Raw genomic sequence first — 18,437 nt, 5'->3', positions numbered from 1 at the left:
CCTGCTGTGTTCCAGCCCTTGCCACATCCTTCTAGCTCTAACATGTTTCTGGGTTTCTAACCCACGAGTGCCTTGGAGTTCTGCCCACCCTGCGGCTCAGTGAAAATTGAGGAGGGTCTTGGGAAGAACACTGCTGGCCCACAGAGATGTGGGGCACTCCAGACCTGACCTGGGCTCCCTGGGATGCCCCGAAGCCCCTAACCAAAGCCAGCACAGTCCCTCAGCATTCTTGCTATCTTGATTCTGAGCCCTCCCCTACCTGCTTGCACCTGTCCCACCCAGCCCCACATGAGACTGGAGAGCCCTGACTTGCTCACTGAGACAGTGGTGATTTCAGAAGCTCTACTGGGGGCATGGACTGCTGCAGGCAAATTGGGCTGAGGAGGGCAAGCCATACTCTAGGCTGCCTAGTGGCCAAGGACATCTGCTGCTTTTTTTCCCAGCAGGAGGCCCAGGGTCAGCTGGTACTGCAAGGGCACCCTCCCTCCCATGCCCGTGGTCTGATTTCTGGTCCCTTGGATAGCTCCTCCAGTGCCCCAGGTGTGCGGTCAGCCCAGGAGCAGGTGGGGGGGTGGGGCAAGGGCGCTCTGGAGCAATGCTGGGCACATGTCTGAGCACACAGCCTCCATCATGTCCTCCCCTTCCTGCTTCCCATGCCCCCACTCCCCTTGGAGGCACACCCAGGGGCCAGCAGCACTCACAGTTTGCTCCAATCAGGGACTCGATGCGCTCCCGGCGCCTTTGGCGCAGTCGGTGGACCATGAAAAGCAGCAGGGACAGGATGAGGAAGGAGGAGATGCAACTAACGATCAGACGCATCCCACTGGCCATGGAGTCGAACAGGCTGTTCCCATCTGTTAGTGGAGAAGGAAGGAACCCCGCTGCTCTCAGAAAAGGAGGTCCTGACCCTAGGTGCTTAGTGTTATGAGAAGGCCATGGCCTTCCACCACCACACAACTATGTGGACAAGGCAACTTGCTTCCCAATTCAATCTTAGAATAGACAGCAGAAATGAAACAGTTTAGAATCAAGGATACTGTGAGAACACCACAGTAGAGCAGAGCAAGGCCAGGAAAAATCTTTTAATATGACACGGGCCATGCACATCATGGGGACCCCATCTTCCTCATCAGAGAGGCCACCTGGCCTCCCCCTGGATCATCTGTGTTGGATGACTTGGCACCTTCCTTCAAGAGCTGAGGGTCTCAGATGACTACTGTGTGAAAATGCCCAGAACTGCCGGTGAGCAAGGAAGCCATCTTCTTCCACAATGGGCATTTCTAAGACAGCAAGCGACAGACACACTCTGCAGGCCCAGGAGCCGCAGCGACCCCCTGCAGAGGCCACACACCTTTCTCCTGGTGCCGAGTACACACCCTCCTTCTCAAGGCAATTCTGAGTGTCCGGAAGACAAACCGAGAATGTGTCCATGCCCCTCTCCTCACTGAGCTTCCACACGTGTGCCAGTAACACCATACGTTCTCAATTACGTCAAGTGCCCCAACACAATGGAGCAGGGTAAAAGGATCAGAAGTGAGCAGGGCGTGTGTTCTGTGAGGCGGTGGCAGGGGAGGCCTTCCCAAGATGGACACGGGGAGGAACTGAGGGCAGGGGACCCGTGCACGACTTGGCCGGGGCTGGGTCTCCCTGTTTTATTCTCATGTGACAGGAAGCCGCTGCAGGAGCATGGGAGTGTTGGAGAAGACGGCGAGGAGGTGCCCGCAGCACCCAGGGCAGGAAATGACAGTGGCCTGGACTGGGGGTGGTAACAAAGGTGAGAAGTGACAGCAGGATCCATTCTGGACTTGGATTGACATGCTTCACTGATGGGCTAGGAGTGGCTGCTGGGGAAGGACGCTCAGCTCAGGGCCTGGTCTTACAAATGAGACTCAACCATAGCTGTGAATGAGCCTGTCACCTCAGTCTTTAAATCATGGCAGAGAAATCACCCTTACCCATCTGAAACCAGCTCTGGGCACAGACGGGAAGGTGGGCATTCACAAACACACATGCTGACTTTCACGGCGTGCATGGAACACCAGGCCAATGCCACAGCCTGGCCACACCTCTGCTGGCGAGTGTGGGGTTAAGGGGCCATGGAGCTTCCTGTTCTGCCCGTCCAGGGGGCGCCTGTCTCCTTCAGTCTTCCCTGGAGACCCCCATGCCTGCTGTCCTCTCACCCAACCCTATTGCAGGGGTGTGAGCCCCTGGAAGCCACAATAGGGGTCAGGAATGTGTATCTGGCACCTCCCCGATTTCTCACCACAACCCTACAGGAGAAGACAAATGTCCCTCTATAGAGGGAACTAAGGCTCAGCGGAGCCATGTGACTGGCCCCAGTTCAGACCTGGGCTCCATCAGGGTGTTTCCAGAACCCTCCTCAGCACCCAGCAGTGCTCACATGTGGAGGCTGGGTTCACCTGGAGCCCCTGTTTACAGACCCTGTCCTCCCCTTGCCTGTCAGTAGCTGTTCTAATTTTTGACCTCCACATACCCCACTTCTACCAACCATCTGTGTTGGTGGGGAGCCCAGGGGATACTGGATCATGTGCCCAGCATTGCCAAGGGCTCGACTTTGGCACTCATGATCTCGAGGGATTGGGAGGAGGGACACACAGGAGCAAGTCCTCACACAGATGACCCTGAGATGCTGGTGGCCTGCTCACCCTGTTCCATCTCTACCTTGGGCCACAGTCCCCACACAAGTGAGGCTGGGCAGGCTGAACTCGTGTCCCTGCTGTTGGCCAGCTCAGTGATGGAGGCCCTGGTGTTCCATGGCAGCTTCAGCACAGGGCTGGAGCTTGGCCTGCACCCAACATCTCGGGGCAGAGGCAGTGGGGTCCCAAGGCCTAGCTCCGTGGGCGGCACTGGCTTCACCTTCCAGCCCAGCACTGCTAAGTCCCGGCCAATGCTATCCTTCTGCCTAAGCTCACTGGGGCCGCAGCTAGAGGGCGCTCTGTCATGGCCCCTACACTCCAACCACACAGTACATCTAACAATGTCTAGAGGCACTTTTGTAGGGTGGTAGTGTGGAGGTGCTGCTGTCATCTGGGTAGAGGCCAGGGATGCTGCTAAACATCCTGCTGTGTACAAGACAGCCCCACGGGACAGTGTCTGGCCCAAAATGTCAACAGTGCTGAGGTGCAGACACCCTGTTCTGCCCTGGCACACACTGGGGCTGCTCGGGTGCTCACTACGGGGCTGCTGAGGTGATGCCCGTGGGACGAGGTGTGAAGAAACAGAAATTGTATTGGCCGAGTGCCTATGAAGTGATGGCCATTTCCAGGTGCTCCAACTTAGAGGAGATGGGCCACTAGCACCAAGTCAGAAAACCAGAAAGTCGCCCTGGGAATACCTTCCCAGGCCTAGGGTAGAAGCAGGGAGGCATCAGAGGGAGGAGTGACCTGCAGCCCTTGGAAGCAGGAGGACTTTGCATGGGCGGAGGGCCAAGGACTATCACTCCCACCTCTGCAACAGCCACACGGGCAGTTCCCCAACTACTAGCCCTAGACATTTCACGGTCAACATGGTTTCCGTGTGTGCGAGGCCAGGCTCCTAGGGCCCTCGTGCCATGCCTACTTGCCCAGCCCTCTCTGTGGCCCTGCAGATGGCCAGAGCTCACTTTTTCCCTCCACCAACAGGGCCAGAAAGCTCCCCTCAAATGCTGCATTTATTGCTAACAACAATTGAGAAGCAAACATGCAGAAAGGATACATCCTCTCACCAATTAGCTGCTTTTTGTGATGCCTCTGATCCTCTTCCAATTTCAAGGGAACATTACATCCCTGTCCTTGGGAGGAAGTCCACCAGCCTAGGGGGCTGCTGACATGTCTGTTAATTGGTGGCCAGCTCAGAGATCCCAGGGTGGCACCTTAAGTAGCAGCCCCTTTGCAATAATTAACTCTTAATTAGTTCTAAAATAAACTCAAGGACATGGTCAAGATCCCTGACCAACCCTCCACAGTGGTCCTAGAACCAAGCCACCAACAGTCAGACACAAAGGAGACTGCCGTCCCAGAAGCCAGAGGCCAGCCCAGGGGTCTCTGGGAACCCTTAACATGGCTGGTCCCTCCAGGAACTCTGGACTGTACCAGGCAAGGCTGTCTTCTGAGCTGCTGGTCTCTAGCTAGCCCTGGACCCCAGACAGAGGACACATCCTGCTGGAGTAGATGCTGTTAGAACTGAAGGTGCCCTGAAGTCCACCTGACTTGACCTTTGGTCTGTCTGGGTCATCCCTGTTCCTCCCCAGCCTGGGTGTGAAGAGCTCCATCCACCATGTCACTGAACTTGGTTATATGGAAACAGCTCCAAATCTCTGCTGGAGACAGCAGGTGGGGCAGAAGCTCAGCGGAAATGAGGTTGGTGTCCTGGGTCCCAACATGTGTTCTGCTATTGGCTGCTGCACAGCCGGGCACCTCACCTCTCCAAGCCTTGCAGGCTCAGGCTGCCCCAGAGCACCCGTGCAAAGGGAGGGGAGAGCAATGGGAGAAATGCAGTCTCCCCCCGACTTAGCTAGCACATGGAGTTGTCAGTTGTTGTTTTAGCTTTCTATTAAGTGTGGTACCCCATGTGGATTCAATTTGTTTCTCTAATGACCACTGTTGAACATCCTTTGAAGTGCTTGGCTGCCATCCTGTATTTTCTTTGGTGAGGTATCATTTTAAATCTTTTGCCCATTTTTTTTTTTTTAATATTTTATTGGGGAATTGGGGGGATGGGGAACAGCGTTGGGGAATTGGGGGAAGGGAACAGACAAGCTGCTGTCCTTTTTGTTCTTCAGTCTAGTTGTGGAGGACGTTGCTTCACTGGCCCATGTTGTTATTATCATTGCGCTCTTCCTGGCTGAGGCAGATTGATTGCCGGCTTCTGGACGGCCGCTCATGATGGCTCTTGGCAGCTCACAGCGGCTCTTGGAAGCTCACGCTGGCTGCTGGCTACACATGGTAGCCCATGGCAGCCCACTGCAGCCCCGTTGCAGCCTATGCAGTCGCCAGTGATTCACAGCAGCCGAGCTTCAGGTCAAGCTGTTGTTCACCATCTTAGCTGTAGGGGGCACAGTGTCACTGGCCCTCATGTGGGATCCGAACCAGGGATCTGCTGCTCAGAGCTGGTGTCCCAAGCCAGCTCTTAACCAACACGCCACTCCGCTGGCCCTCTTTTGCCCATTTTTAATAGGATACTTTGTTTTCTTATTATTGAGTTTTTAGAGTTCTTACATATCTGAACACAAGACCTTTGTCTGATTTGTGTTTTGCAAATATTTTTTCTCAGATGGTGGTTTATCTTTTCATTTCCTTAATTATCTTTCAAAGAGTGGAAGATTTCAATTTTAATGAAGTCTAATTTATCAATTTTTCTTTTGTGGGTCATTCTTTTGATGTCATATCTAAACATGCTGCCTATCCCAAAGTCACAAAGATTTTCCTCCTGTGTTTATTTTTCTTTTAAAGCACTTGAATTTTTTTTAGAGCATACGTATTCTCCTAGAAGTTTTATAATTTATAAGGTTTTACAGGTAGGTCTATAACCATTTTGAGTTAATTTTTATATATAGCAGGAGGTATAGTGTAAGGTTCATACTTTTTTTTTTTTTGCATATGGACATCCAGTTGTTCTAGCAACATGTGTTGCAAGACTACCCTTCTTCCACTGAATCACCTTTGTACCTTTGTTAGATAGAGTTGACCATGTAAACGTGGGAGTATCTCTAGACTCTCTATTCTGTTTCACTGATTTATGTGTTTATTCTTTTGCATATACCACACTGTTTTAACTGTAATGACTGTATAGTAATTTTAAATCAGGTACCATGAACCCTCCAACTTTATTCTTTTTAAAAACCATTTTGGCTATTCTAATCCCTTTGCCTTTCCACATACATTTTAGCTTATCAATGTCTACAAAAAAGTATGCTGGAATTTTGGTTGGGACTACACTGATCCAAGAACATGGTATCTCTCTCCTTTTATTTACACCTTTGATTTCATTCATCAGTGCTTTATCATTTGTAGCATACAGATAATGAACATATTTTTTAAGATTTATACCTAAATATTTCATGCTTTCTGGTGCTATCATATATGGTACTCTTCTTAAAATTTCTATTTCCAGCTGTTTACAGGTAGCATATGTAAATACAACAGATTTTTGTATATTGACCTTATATCTGGAGACCTTGCTAACCACACTTATTAGTTTCCTGTAGATCCTCTGGGATTTTCTATGCTGATAATTATGTTATCTGCAAAGAGGGATGGTTTCACTTCTTCACTCTTGTCTGGACGTCCTTCCATTTTCTGGCACTGCCCTTGACATGCTGTACAACCCTGAACAGAGTGGTGAGAGGAGACATGTTTGCTTTGTTAAAGGGGACACTTTCTCAGTTTTGGTGGCAGCACTGCCATCCTTGGAGCAGTGTGGGCACTTCCCAGGAGAAGGCACTTGGCGTGTGAGGCTGTCAGGAGCCTGCAAAAGCAAGGCTGCAGCAAGGGGCAGGGCGAGGCCCTGGCTAAGTTGCTCTGGCTGCACAGGAGAGTGGCCTGCAGGCAGCTCTCATTTTGCCTTGATGCCCCGAGCACCCTGTTGTACTGAGAAGTCCTCAGGGCTGGGTGGGCTCCACAGTCCACATATACCCACAGACTGGTCATCCTTGAATACCTCTAGTCATACATGGCCTCTGCACTCTCCACGGCCGACTGTACACCTTTGATGGGACACGTATCAGAGCACCTGCTTCTGCTGAGCCTCAGGCAGCCTGACATTGCTCTGCTCTCTTGCCAGCAGCCCTACTGGTATGCAGGGACACTGAAAACTCTCCACTGGGGGACAGCTCTTGTTGTTGAGGCTCTCACACATCAGCTCTGGCTCTCCTCCCACTAGCACTAGGCAAACCAGCCTCTCTTCCATGGGGGCCCAAGGGACGGAGACGGACATCACAACCCACCCAAGCTGCTTTTCTTGGACCCAGGGGCTTCCACAAATCCATGCCCACGTCACTCTCTCATACTGTGGCTGCCAACAAAGACACAAATTCATGCTTTGGATTTACGTTTCTCCTGAGATGATGAATTCACACAGAGATGCCAACTGCACTAGTGTGCAGAATGAGCCAGCATACTATACAGAGTCCGATGCGTGCTGTCGGTCCTACAGAACAGAAGCCCACTTGCTGTTCTTTTTGTAGACGTGGAAGGAAGGTCGCCCACAGACCACATGCCTGCACGGTGTCCGCATGCAAAGCACCACCTAGTGGGGAGTTTTATCCTGAAACTGACAGTAACACTTAATCTTTTCCTTAAAGGTTCTAACAGTAAAAACTGATGACTATAAGCCATGAAAATTGTCATTACCCTCCACATCACCATACTCAGAAAATAGGAAGTGCTCAAATGGGGACGTAAGTTGGAAGTCTTGCTCTGAGTCTTAATAGGAGAGGAAAAAGGTCTAAAACCATCAGTTCCAGCTGATTTGTGAACATATAGCCACACTCAAGTTCATCAGTAAGTGATACCTGTTACCTGAAAGTTGAAATGAGCCAACTTGCAAGGTGGCACTTAGAGGAGCATGTGACACACATGCTCACTAGAGTAGTTGCCCATCAAAGCCTATGAGAGTCTGTGAGCAAACACTGTCACTGCTGCTACGCCATGTGCCATGAGCTCTTAAAAGTCCCCGCCACCGAGGAAGCAATAGGCCACGTAGCCTATGGCCCTGAAAGGAGCTGACTCATGACCCACCAGTCTCACCTGGGTCCAGGCACATGAATTTGCAGCACTCCTTGGGATCCTTGCGGTACTGCTGGCAGCCCTGGGGCCGCTCGCAGAGGGCAGCCACGCACATCTCTGGCTCTCCTCTGTGGCAGGCGCAGCTCAGGCACGGGTCGTCTCCTTTGGGGGTAAAGTAGAACCCTTCATCCACCACGTTGTCCTTGATGTCTACACACGTTTGATCTGCAAAAGGCACATAGAAGCACACATACATGTTACCAGCAAAACCAGCCCTGCCTTTCCCCATGAACATGACAACAGAGAAGCTGGCAAGATGGACCCGAGAACCCTCCTGTGAGCCTGTGCAAGAGAAGTCACTACAGCACCTTGTTAGGACAAAGCACACCTGGCCAGGGCACACCAAGCCACAAGCGGGGACAGTTAGGACATTGGAGAGTGCCAGACTCCATGAGAAGGCCTGTGGAGAAGTGTTTGTTTTTAAGTTGCTTAACCAGTTTAATTATGAGAGTTCAATTCTAAGATGCAGATGCCATGTGTATTAATCATTTTAAAATCAGAATGTGTCTCAAATGAGTTTTCCAAGAAGCTGCTTGTTGTGCTTGGGAAGACAGCCCACTCAGTCCACTACTGAGACACACACACTGTGAAACTCAAGCACAGAGCTCAAGAAACTTGCTTAAGGCCAAACCTGGATTAACACTCTGGCTATCTGATGATTAAGCATGTTCTCCTAACACCATTTTACAGCTGCCACTGGAAGAGTTGACTTTATGTAAAACAAACAGAAACTCCTATGGATGAAAAGCACCATTATATAATGATAAAAAGGTTCAATTTACCAGAAGATATAATAATGATAAGGGCTCACGTCCTCAATAATACGATCTTAAGACAGATAAAGCTAAAATTAGAGAATATCACGAAAGAATGGATGAAATCAACATCCATAGTGAGAGATTATAACACACCTTTCAACAACTGACATATCATGTAGCCAAAAAGATTTGAGCAATACAATCAATAAGCCTGAGTTAACAGACATACAGAGAATCCTACAGCCAAGAGTACAAGCACACATGGAACAGTAACAAAAATGAACCCAATTTTAAGGCCACAGAACAAACGCCAACAAAGAAAAAAGAACATAAATATCATGTTATCTGACCACAGTACACTTGAGACACAACATTAAATTAGAGACCATCAGTAAATACAGTGTATAATCTAGGATTAACCTGTGATAGAACGGCTTCCTGGAAGGGGGTAAATATATTGACAATGTAGGGCCCAGAGGCTTCTTCTGGAGCATGGGGAAATTCCACAGCTTGATCTGGGACGTGGTTACACATGCGTACAAATTCATCAAACTTGCACTTAAGATTTGGCACTTTATTCTATGTATGTATGTATGTATGTATGTATGTATGTATGTATGAATGAATGATAGGGAAAACTGAACCTTAAATGCCTCATATTAGAAAAACTAAAAATTAAAAAGTTAAGAATCTAACTCTAGAAGTCAGAAAAAGAAAAGAATAAACCTAATTATCATTAGGTAAAAGGACAGACATTGGCAGCAGAAATTAATGGCACAGAAAACAGATACAGAACACTGAGAATCAATTATCACCTAAAGCTGGTTCTTTGTAAAGATGAACCACAGAGGCAAAACCCTAAGCAAGACTGAGCAAGAAGAAAGGAAGAAAATATAAATAATATTAGAAGTCAAAAGGAGGTCATGATGACAGGCATACAAATGCTTTAAGAAATTGTAAGAGAATGCTGAGAGAACTTTGTAACCATGAATTAGAAAATTTAGATTGTATGGGCAATGCTCTAGATAAATGATTTAGCAATACTGAATAAAAAAATAACTAGAAAACTTGACTATGTCTATAAACATTAAAAAAACTAAATCAGTATTTAAAATCTATACCCACTATCTGTATACAAACACGCATATGCACGCATACACCTTAGCTCTGGGCACTGAGATGACCTAAAAGCAATGAGCATAAGTAGTGCACAGGTCCTCTAAGGCTCCTTGGAGAAAACGTTGATTCCAGAAGAGTATAAGATGAACCTGGAAATGCTCAAAGAATGATGGGGAAATGTCAAAAGGACAGCTTGTGAAACAACTCATAGAACTAAAAGGAGAAAATAGGCAACTCCACAATTTTATTTGTAGACTTCAACACCTCCCTTTCAACAATCCACAGAATTCCTAGACAACATCGGCAATGATACAGAATATCTGTATCATTGATACAGAACATCACAATCAACCAAGAGGCTCTAATTCTCACACATATGCTCGCTCTCTCCCTGACCCAACAGCAGAAACTTTTTTTTTTAGAAAACACATTTTTTTGAAGCATCCGTAACATTCACCAAGACAGTATCCTGGAGGCATAAAACATACCTCAACAAATTTAAAATAACTGTTATCATACAGAAGTTACTCTCTGACCATAATGGAATCAAACTGGAAACCAGTAACAGGAGACAAGAGGAAAATCTCTAAGCACATGGAAACTGAACAACCTGCTCCTGCCTCACTGGCTGCATCTGGGGGTGATTCCACCCTCCACCCACGGCAGAGGGGACTGGGGGAGGTGAGGGAGCCCTGCCCTTGGCCAGCACAACCACACTGAGCCCCCAAAGCTGGAAGAGACCTCCATGTGGAATGAGAGAGCTGGCAGAGGGACAGGGGAAGATCTGTGACACCACAGAATGAGGAGGGGGAACCTCTGGCCCAGGTCTGCAGAGAGCAGGGGGAGGTGACCAAGGGAGTCAGAGGCTCCGAGGCACCACGATATTTGGCAAGTACTCCCATTATCATTCTCATCTAGTGTCCTAACAACACTGAGGTGGGGAAGACAGGAATTACTGGGGAGGACAGGAATTATCGCCTCTATCCTGGGAAAGAGAAATGAGGGCCAGAGATGACAATTGCTGCCCAGGTCACAGAGTTAAGCAGCAGGCCAGGCAGGTTCACGTCAGCATTGGGTCCCAGCCCAGGCTCTTGCCTTCACCCTCCAAGCACCTGTGCGCCTTCAGAGTAAGGTGTGAGCCAGGCACAGTACACATGCTGCACGCTATAAAACAGGTTAAGTCTACTCAAGGTTGACATCAAGGTCCAGAAATGAGAAAGCCACATTCTCCTGAGAAGCACCGTTCCTTACAGCTCACTAGGAGTCACACTCGAGATGGCTTACTTCTTTTACACAGAAACGAAGACTTCTCGTAGCAGTTCTCGGCATACCAGCTGTGCAGATCGTGGTGGCGGAGGGTGGGGAAGTGGAAGCACTGGAGCTGGGCGCAGAACACATTGTCACTTTCAGACATGGCTGACGCGAAGATGGGGTCTGGGGGCAGGAGCACCTCTGAGGAACCTTTGGGAGAGACAAAAGAAAGGGCTGGCCATTAGAATATGTCAACATCCCAAACATGCTCAGTCTTCACAGAGACCAAAGCCCACCCTAGACTGGACCATCAATCAAAGAACTCGTGCACTGTTAAGTGCTAGATGTACTGTGGTTACTGCATTCATTCACTCACAACCTCGCCCAGCTCCTCTGAAAGTGGGTCTGGGTACTCAGCTTATAGGGGCTCCCCTCCTGTGAAGCAAGAGAGGCAAGCACACGAAAAAGTCATACTGTGCCGAGAGCCAGAGGCAGACTATACTGAGCCGGAGATGTTTAAAAGTAGACGAACAAGGCTGGCCGAGTGACGCATTGGTTAGGATAGGAGTTGGCTTGGGATGCCAGCTCTGAGCAGCAGGGTCCCGGTTCAGATCCCACATGAGGGCCAGTGACACTGCCCTCTACAGCTAAGATGGTGAACAACAGCTCAACCTGGAGCTGGGCTGCCATGAGTCGCTGGTGATGGCGTAGGCTGCAGTGGGGCTGCCTGGCAGCGGGCATGGGCTTTCGTGAGCTGCCGTGAGCAGCCGACCAATGGCCGGCGAGCGACTGCCTCACCCGGGAAGAGAGCAATAATAATAACATGGGCCAGTGAAGCGACGTCCTCCACAACTAGACTGAAGAACAAAAGGATAGCAACTTGTTTGTTCCTCTTCCCCAGCTCCCCAATGCTGTTCCCCTCCACCCAATTCCCCAATAAAATCTTAAAAAAAAAAAAAGTAGACCAACAACATGAAGAGTGAAGTAATGGGTTATAACATATGTATGAGTTCATACAGATCAAAATGAACAAATAAATAGGGGAAAAGAGGGGAAGATTCTCTCTCATAATGCTGTATTGACTGACAAATGGAGAAGTTCTTGAAAAGGCGCCACTGCACCTGCCAGGAATACACAATTCAGGCAGAATTGTGCCCCCACCCCGGAGCAGCAGCTGGCCGTGAACTCCTGGAACACGCTGGCTCCCTGGGATCCACTCCCAGCTCCAGGAAGGCTCTGTCATCTACTCAGCTCCTGCCTTCCAAGCTGGGGATGAGGCGATCAGAAACCAGCTCCCTCACAGCCCAGGGTGGGGGTGCAGTGGTGTTGGAGGCGGGGGCCACGAACCTCTAAGCCTCTCTTCTAAGCCCCAGGAATCTAACATAGCTTCCTAATCACTCTCTCCCACGATTCAACAAATACTGGCAAGCCCCAATCCTGTAAAAAGACACTTGAAGTAGACCGGGCAACAACAGAAAGCAAAGATCCGTGCCCTGTAGAGCTGACATCTGAGTGGGGGTGTAAAGGGTGGAGACAGGTGATGAACAACAGAATAAGTGAAACATATGTGATATCGGAAGGTCATGGCTGCTATAGAAAAAAGAAGCTGGAACATGGAGGTGAAGGCAGGCCTCAGAGCAGAGACATGGGCGCACGGAATGGAGGGCGAGAGGGTTACCGACATTCCTGATACTCCTTGTGTTGGGGGTCCCACACTAGCCACAGGCTCACTGCTTTGCAAGGACCCCAGGGACCCTGCATCTAGCCATAGTCATGGCTAAGATCTATTATAGTGATGCAGGCAAGACGCACCAGCAGCAAGGGAAGGGACTGCTCAGGCAGAGTCTGGCGGAAGCCAGGCCAGGCTTCCCCAGTGCTCCCCCTCCCAGCAGGAAGGTGACAGCAGTGCTGCAACACATGACGTTTCTGCCCAGGGAAGCCACCTGGGTTCCACAATTCCAGACTTGCTGAGGAAAGCAGGTGTTCACCATAAATGCCACTGTTCATGCAGCCCAGGCGGCCAGCACAGCAGGCTCCACCTAAACCCTGAGCTGGTCCCAGGCACTAGCCAGGACCAGGCTGGCTATGTTCCCTTCCCCTGCACTGTACAGGAGTGAGCCCTGAGCCAGGAAGCAGTGGTCCAGGGAGGGCTTCAGTGGGAGCAAAAGTGGCCCGTGGCAAGAGCAGACAGCCCTGTGGCTGGAAAGATGGGCTGGGAGGGTGGTGGGGGCAGAGGGCAGAAAGGGTGCTGCAGGTCTTGGTGAGGACTGTGCTTTTGTGGGAGGAGAGCCACAAACAGTGAGGGGCAGAGGAGTAGAGGACCCTCATGCAGCCTTGTGAGGAGACTGGGGTGGGTGAGGGTGGGAGCAAAGACACCAAGACGGTAATACAGGTGAGTGACATTAGATCTGGTAGCTGCCACCTGGGGACAAGTTCTGAGATCTGGACGTGTATGAAAGGGTGTGAGGTGTGAGAGGTGTCAGGGAGGACCCCTAAGTCTCCAGCTCCAGCAGATTCCTCTCCAGGGCCTGCCACTAGTTCCTCACAGCCCCCGCCCTCAACATCCTGTTCTGCCTGAAGGACCCGCATGTTGCAGAAAGGCATCGCAGGGTCACCCCAGGAGCCATGCAGGCACTGTGCCATCTCCTATCTGCAGACCCCTACAGTTTCCTCTGCCCTCACATCTCCTCCTGCACATCCATCAGGTAGCCACTCCCACTTCTGTGTCTTTGTCCCCTTGTTCCCTCAGCTTGGAAGAACCCCACTCCCCCCAGCCCTGAGGCATGACATCCTTTCCTGTCTTGGTACTGCAGCACCCACAGAGGGAGCCTGCCCTGGGTCCCCCAGGGGCTTGTGGATCCTCACAAATGCCCTGCTCCTGGAGGCAGCTACCTCATTCTCAGGGCTGCCTTCCCTTAGCAGAATCGCAGCCTGACCCCACTCTAGTCTGATGGTCACCTTGCCCAGAGGGTAGTGTCTGCACTGTGCCCTCTAACAGCTGCTAGGCCAGCCTGAGCCCTGGCCCTCCCTCCATGGTCCCTCCCTCACTGCTGACAGAGGCTTCTGGATCTGAGGTCCCAAGGGCAGGTCTGGGATGGATCAGGGCACACAACAGGGTCACGTCCTCCTGGGGTGTGAGCACGAGGGCCAAGAAGGGCTTCTTAACTAATACCCCTCAACTCAGCCTCCTGTGAAAGGAGCCCTTCGAGGTGCACACGCAAGATATGGGGTGAACAAGGGGAGCAAAGCTGCCCATGGTACCTTAAATAAGCAAGTTACACAACATGTGGACACATCAAACACACAGCATGCTTCCATTTTTATATTTTACAATAAATATAAACTATAATAACCAAAAACTGAAGTGACACTGTTAACAGTAATGATAAGGGGGAGTCTTGTGGGAAAATGTAGATGATTCTCTCTAGACAACACAGATTTGTTTTCAAACTTTGGGCACAAATGTTATAGAAAAGACAGCCCCATGTTCTCTGGCGGTGGCCACTCTCGGCCTCCAGGGCATGCCAGGATCTGGGTGCAGTCACATCCTCAAAGTCTTAGCACCCCAGGGCAGGGCTGATGAACTTGGCACACAGAGACCCAGAGGCAGAGCCTCTCTCCTGGGGGAGAGGCGTGTGTCTGTGCATGTGTGCGTGTGTGTGCGCGTGTGTGCAAGTGCGATCCCAAAGGCCCTGAGGAGCCTTCTCCTGCTCAGAGCTCCAAACGTAAAATGTACACGGGGAGTGCCTCATATATGTATAAGAAGTATGTGTACACAGATAGCATCACTCACTCACTATTGTGCCAATACATTCCATGTACACATACAGGAAAAAGTTGGACATGTAGCTGAAATAAACATTTTTAAATGTCTTCCCATGATGGCTTCCTACTACCATTAGCTAATATTCTCTGGTACAATCTTGTCTGAGGGAAGGGCTCATCATTGCTTGACAAAAGATTTAAACACACTTCACACTATCTTTGTGATACATCCGACCTCTCACACCCAGCTTGTTCCCATTTTGCACCAGGTCGCATCTGGCAAAGGGCTCCTCCCAGGGGCAGGACAGTGGGTTCTGCCATTTTCATATTTGCTCCGGGTTGTGTTCTCAGTATTCTCCTCACTCTGCAGATTCTTAGCAGAAATCTTTTAAAATACTTTTAATATGGAAATTTTGAAATACACAGAGTAAATAAATCCCCCATGTAGCCTCAACACTGACCATCCTGCAGTTTGGTTTTTCTCTCCCCCTCCTCTGGGGAGTACCTCCCCCTGCAGACATCACACCCTGCACATAGGTAGGCATCTCCTAAAATCACACAATCACAGCTAAGAAAATCAAGTCACTCTCTACTACAAACCCACATCTAATTTCCCTCACTGTCCCCCAATAGTTTTTTTATAACTCCCCTCCCAATCCAGGATGCTATCAAGATTCATGTGCTACACCTGGTTTTATGTTTCTTTAATTTCTTTGAATCCAGAACAACTCATGATGTTGAGCTATGTCAAGTGTCCAGGCCAGACCTTTTATAGAGAAATCTTTTTTATCCACACATTCATTTTGTGGCCACTACTTAAATCCATAACAGAATTCCCAAGTCCATTTAAGCAGGCACAAGCAGCCTGTAGCACGCTGTACCACGTAGCTGTCGATGTCAGGGTCCCACAGCACTGCCTGTGTAGGCACCCCACTCTTGCCTCGGGGCCCCTCACACACCGAGCCACTCCTGCCAGTGCTGACATACTCATTCATCTTTTTATAAATTTCAAGTCACTCTCCTCATGCCCCAGTGGAGCCACGAAGACAAGTGTGCCCATTAGAGCCCACCGAGGGTCCTTGCTGTTCTCATACCACAGATGAAGGTCCCCCTGCCCCCCAGTTCAGAACATGCTGTCATGCCACACAGACTCATGATTTCTCTTTTGAGAGCTACCAGTGTCAAAAAGATAACCATGTTCAGGATAGTTTACACTGTACTGGAGGCCAGCACCCTCTGCCAGGGTGAGGGGCTCTGGCTTAGGATTCACTTCCGACAGCTGTGATTAGGGCAGATGAAGAATCACTAGGAGAATTATCCTTTGCAAGGCACACCATGACTTTGGGGCCTGGAAACACAAAAGCTGTTTCCATTTATTTGTCAACTAGTCCTGTGGGAAATCTAAATACTCCTACGAAGTTTTAGAATGTGGGTGGTGCTTTCAGTAGGACGTTCGGGAGACACAAGAAGGGGGTGACATCCTAACACAGGAGCAAGGGTCGGTGGGTGAGCTCCCCACGCTGCTGGGGCTTCTGCAGCCCCACCTATGCGACCTGCCCCTTCCCAGGAGCCAGGCTCATCACCCGCTGCCCTGTGGGGCCCTGACTTTCCAGGGAAGCCGGCTCCCCAGGGCCCTTTCCCTTCTCGACAGGAATCCTAACTGCACCTTCACTCCCTATGTGCAGACACAGCTGGTCACCTGCCACAAGGTCACCCAGGCTGGGAAACTGGTGAGCTATGCCTGAGCTCAACGTCCCTTCACTCTCTGCAGTGAGGCAACAGAGCAAGATAAGATGCCTGGGGTCCCTGGGCCCACTACTCCTCACTTGTCCTCGGAGACACTTAAGACATCAACAGCAGAACTAGGATGTGTTTGAGAAAAAGAACAGGACCCAAGCTCAAGCCAGAGGCCCAAAGAGCAGCCCAATACATGAGAACTGATGAGCGACAAGGTGGGGAGTGTCGCTCGGGCGAAAAGTAGAGAGGGCGCAGCTAGGGTCTGCGTGAAACCTGTGCCAGCACAATGGGACAGGAGGGAAGGTCAGGCTGGGCAGGAACTCAGCTGCCCACACCAGCCATATTTCCTTTATCTTACCTTGGTATTTCCAAGCAACTCAGCATAAAATCCTAAAAGCAACATGCTCTTTCTCATACACATGCTGTCTCTTACACACACACACACACACACACACACACACACACACACACACACACACACACNTAAAAGCAACATGCTCTTTCTCATACACATGCTGTCTCTTACACACACACACACACACACACACACACACACACACACACACACACACACACACATCCATTTTAATTCTATCTGCCTAACAGCTTTCTTTCAAGTTTTGGATTCTAATTCTGAACTTCTCTGTCCTGGAAAGCTTGTTCTGCCCTCTCTGGTTCATGTCAACTACACACTTTATTTGCTCATTTAAAAAAAAATTTTTTTTATTAGTTTCAGGTGTACAAAACAATATGATTAGACATTTAACCCCTCACAAAGTGATAACACCCCCCCGTCTACTAACCCTCTGATACTGTACATAGCTATTAATTACACCACCATTGACTATATTCCCTATGCTGTACTTCACATCCTGTGACCATATATATATTTAATTATAGTTGACATTCAATATTATTACTATTTTTAAGATTTTATTGGGGAATTGGGGAAGGGAAACAGTGTTGGGGAATTGGGGAAGGGGAACAGCCAAGTTGTCCTTCAATCTTAGTTGTGGAGGGCACAGCTAGCTCAGCACCAAGTCCAGTCGCCATCTGGCCGCCCATCAGCAATTCGCGGCCGCTCAGCTCAAGGTGCTGTGTTCAATCTTAGTTGCAGGTGGGCGTAGCCCACCATCCCATGCAGGAGTCAAACTGACAACCTTGTTGTTAGGAGCATGTGCTCTCACCAGCTGAGCCATCCTGCCACCTGTTGGCAGCTCAGCTCGGGTGCAGCTCACTGGCCCATGTGGGAATTGAACCGGCAACCCTGTTGTTCAGAGCGCGTGCTCTTAACCAACTGAGCCACTCAGCCGGCCCCTTCAATATTATATTAGTTTCAGATGTACAGCGCACTAGTTAGGCATTTATATAACCTATGAAGTGATCCGCCTTATAAGTCCAGTACCCATCTCATACCCCACATAGTCTTTACAACATTCTGATTATATTCCCCATTTTGTATTTCCCATCCCCATAAATGTTTTGTGACTACCAATTTGTACTTTCTAATCCCTTCACCTTCTCCCTCATCCCCCAACCCTGCTCCCATCTAGCAACCATCAGTGTTTTCTCTCTATCTATGAGTCTATTTGTTTTGTTTATTCATTCATTCTGTTCTTTAGATTTCACATATAAGTGAGATCATATGGTATTTGTCTTTTTCAGTCTGACTTATTTCACTTAGAATAATACTCTCTAGGTCTATCCATGTTGTTGCAAATGGTAAGACTTCATTCTTTTTATTTTTTTTTTAGCTGAGCCATCCTGCCACCTGTTGGCAGCTCAGTGGCAACTCAGCTCGGGTCGGGCATGGAACCGCTGTTGCTCAGAACTCACACTCTTGCGCGAGCTCTTAACCAATTGAGCCACTCAGCCAGCCCTCATTCTTTCTTTTTTTTTTCTCCACCTAAGATTTTATTGGGGAATCTGGGAAGGGGAACAGACAAGTTTCTGTCCTTTTGTTCTTCAGTCTAGTTGTGGAGGACGTTGCTTCACTACCCCATGTTGGTACCATCATTGCGCT

General features: G+C 49.4%; 1 protein-coding gene across 1 annotated transcript in view; it reads right to left on the bottom strand.

The window, feature by feature from the left end:
• The window catches only part of DGCR2 (DiGeorge syndrome critical region gene 2), a gene marked incomplete at its 5' end in the record, with an annotated part of 30,355 nt that overhangs the window by 4,826 nt on the left and 7,092 nt on the right, over positions 1-18,437 (bottom strand). The window contains 3 exons of the mRNA XM_019632041.1: positions 347-854; positions 7,746-7,949; positions 10,946-11,122. Of these exons, the coding sequence (XP_019487586.1) occupies positions 347-854; positions 7,746-7,949; positions 10,946-11,122 (889 nt within the window). The remainder of the gene's footprint in view (positions 1-346; positions 855-7,745; positions 7,950-10,945; positions 11,123-18,437) is intronic.

Source organism: Hipposideros armiger, unplaced genomic scaffold (genome assembly GCF_001890085.2).
Source record: "Hipposideros armiger isolate ML-2016 unplaced genomic scaffold, ASM189008v1 scaffold_1073, whole genome shotgun sequence".
Taxonomy (NCBI): domain Eukaryota; kingdom Metazoa; phylum Chordata; class Mammalia; order Chiroptera; family Hipposideridae; genus Hipposideros; species Hipposideros armiger.
Note: the sequence above shows the minus strand (reverse complement) of the source record. Positions and strands in the feature narration are given on the sequence as shown.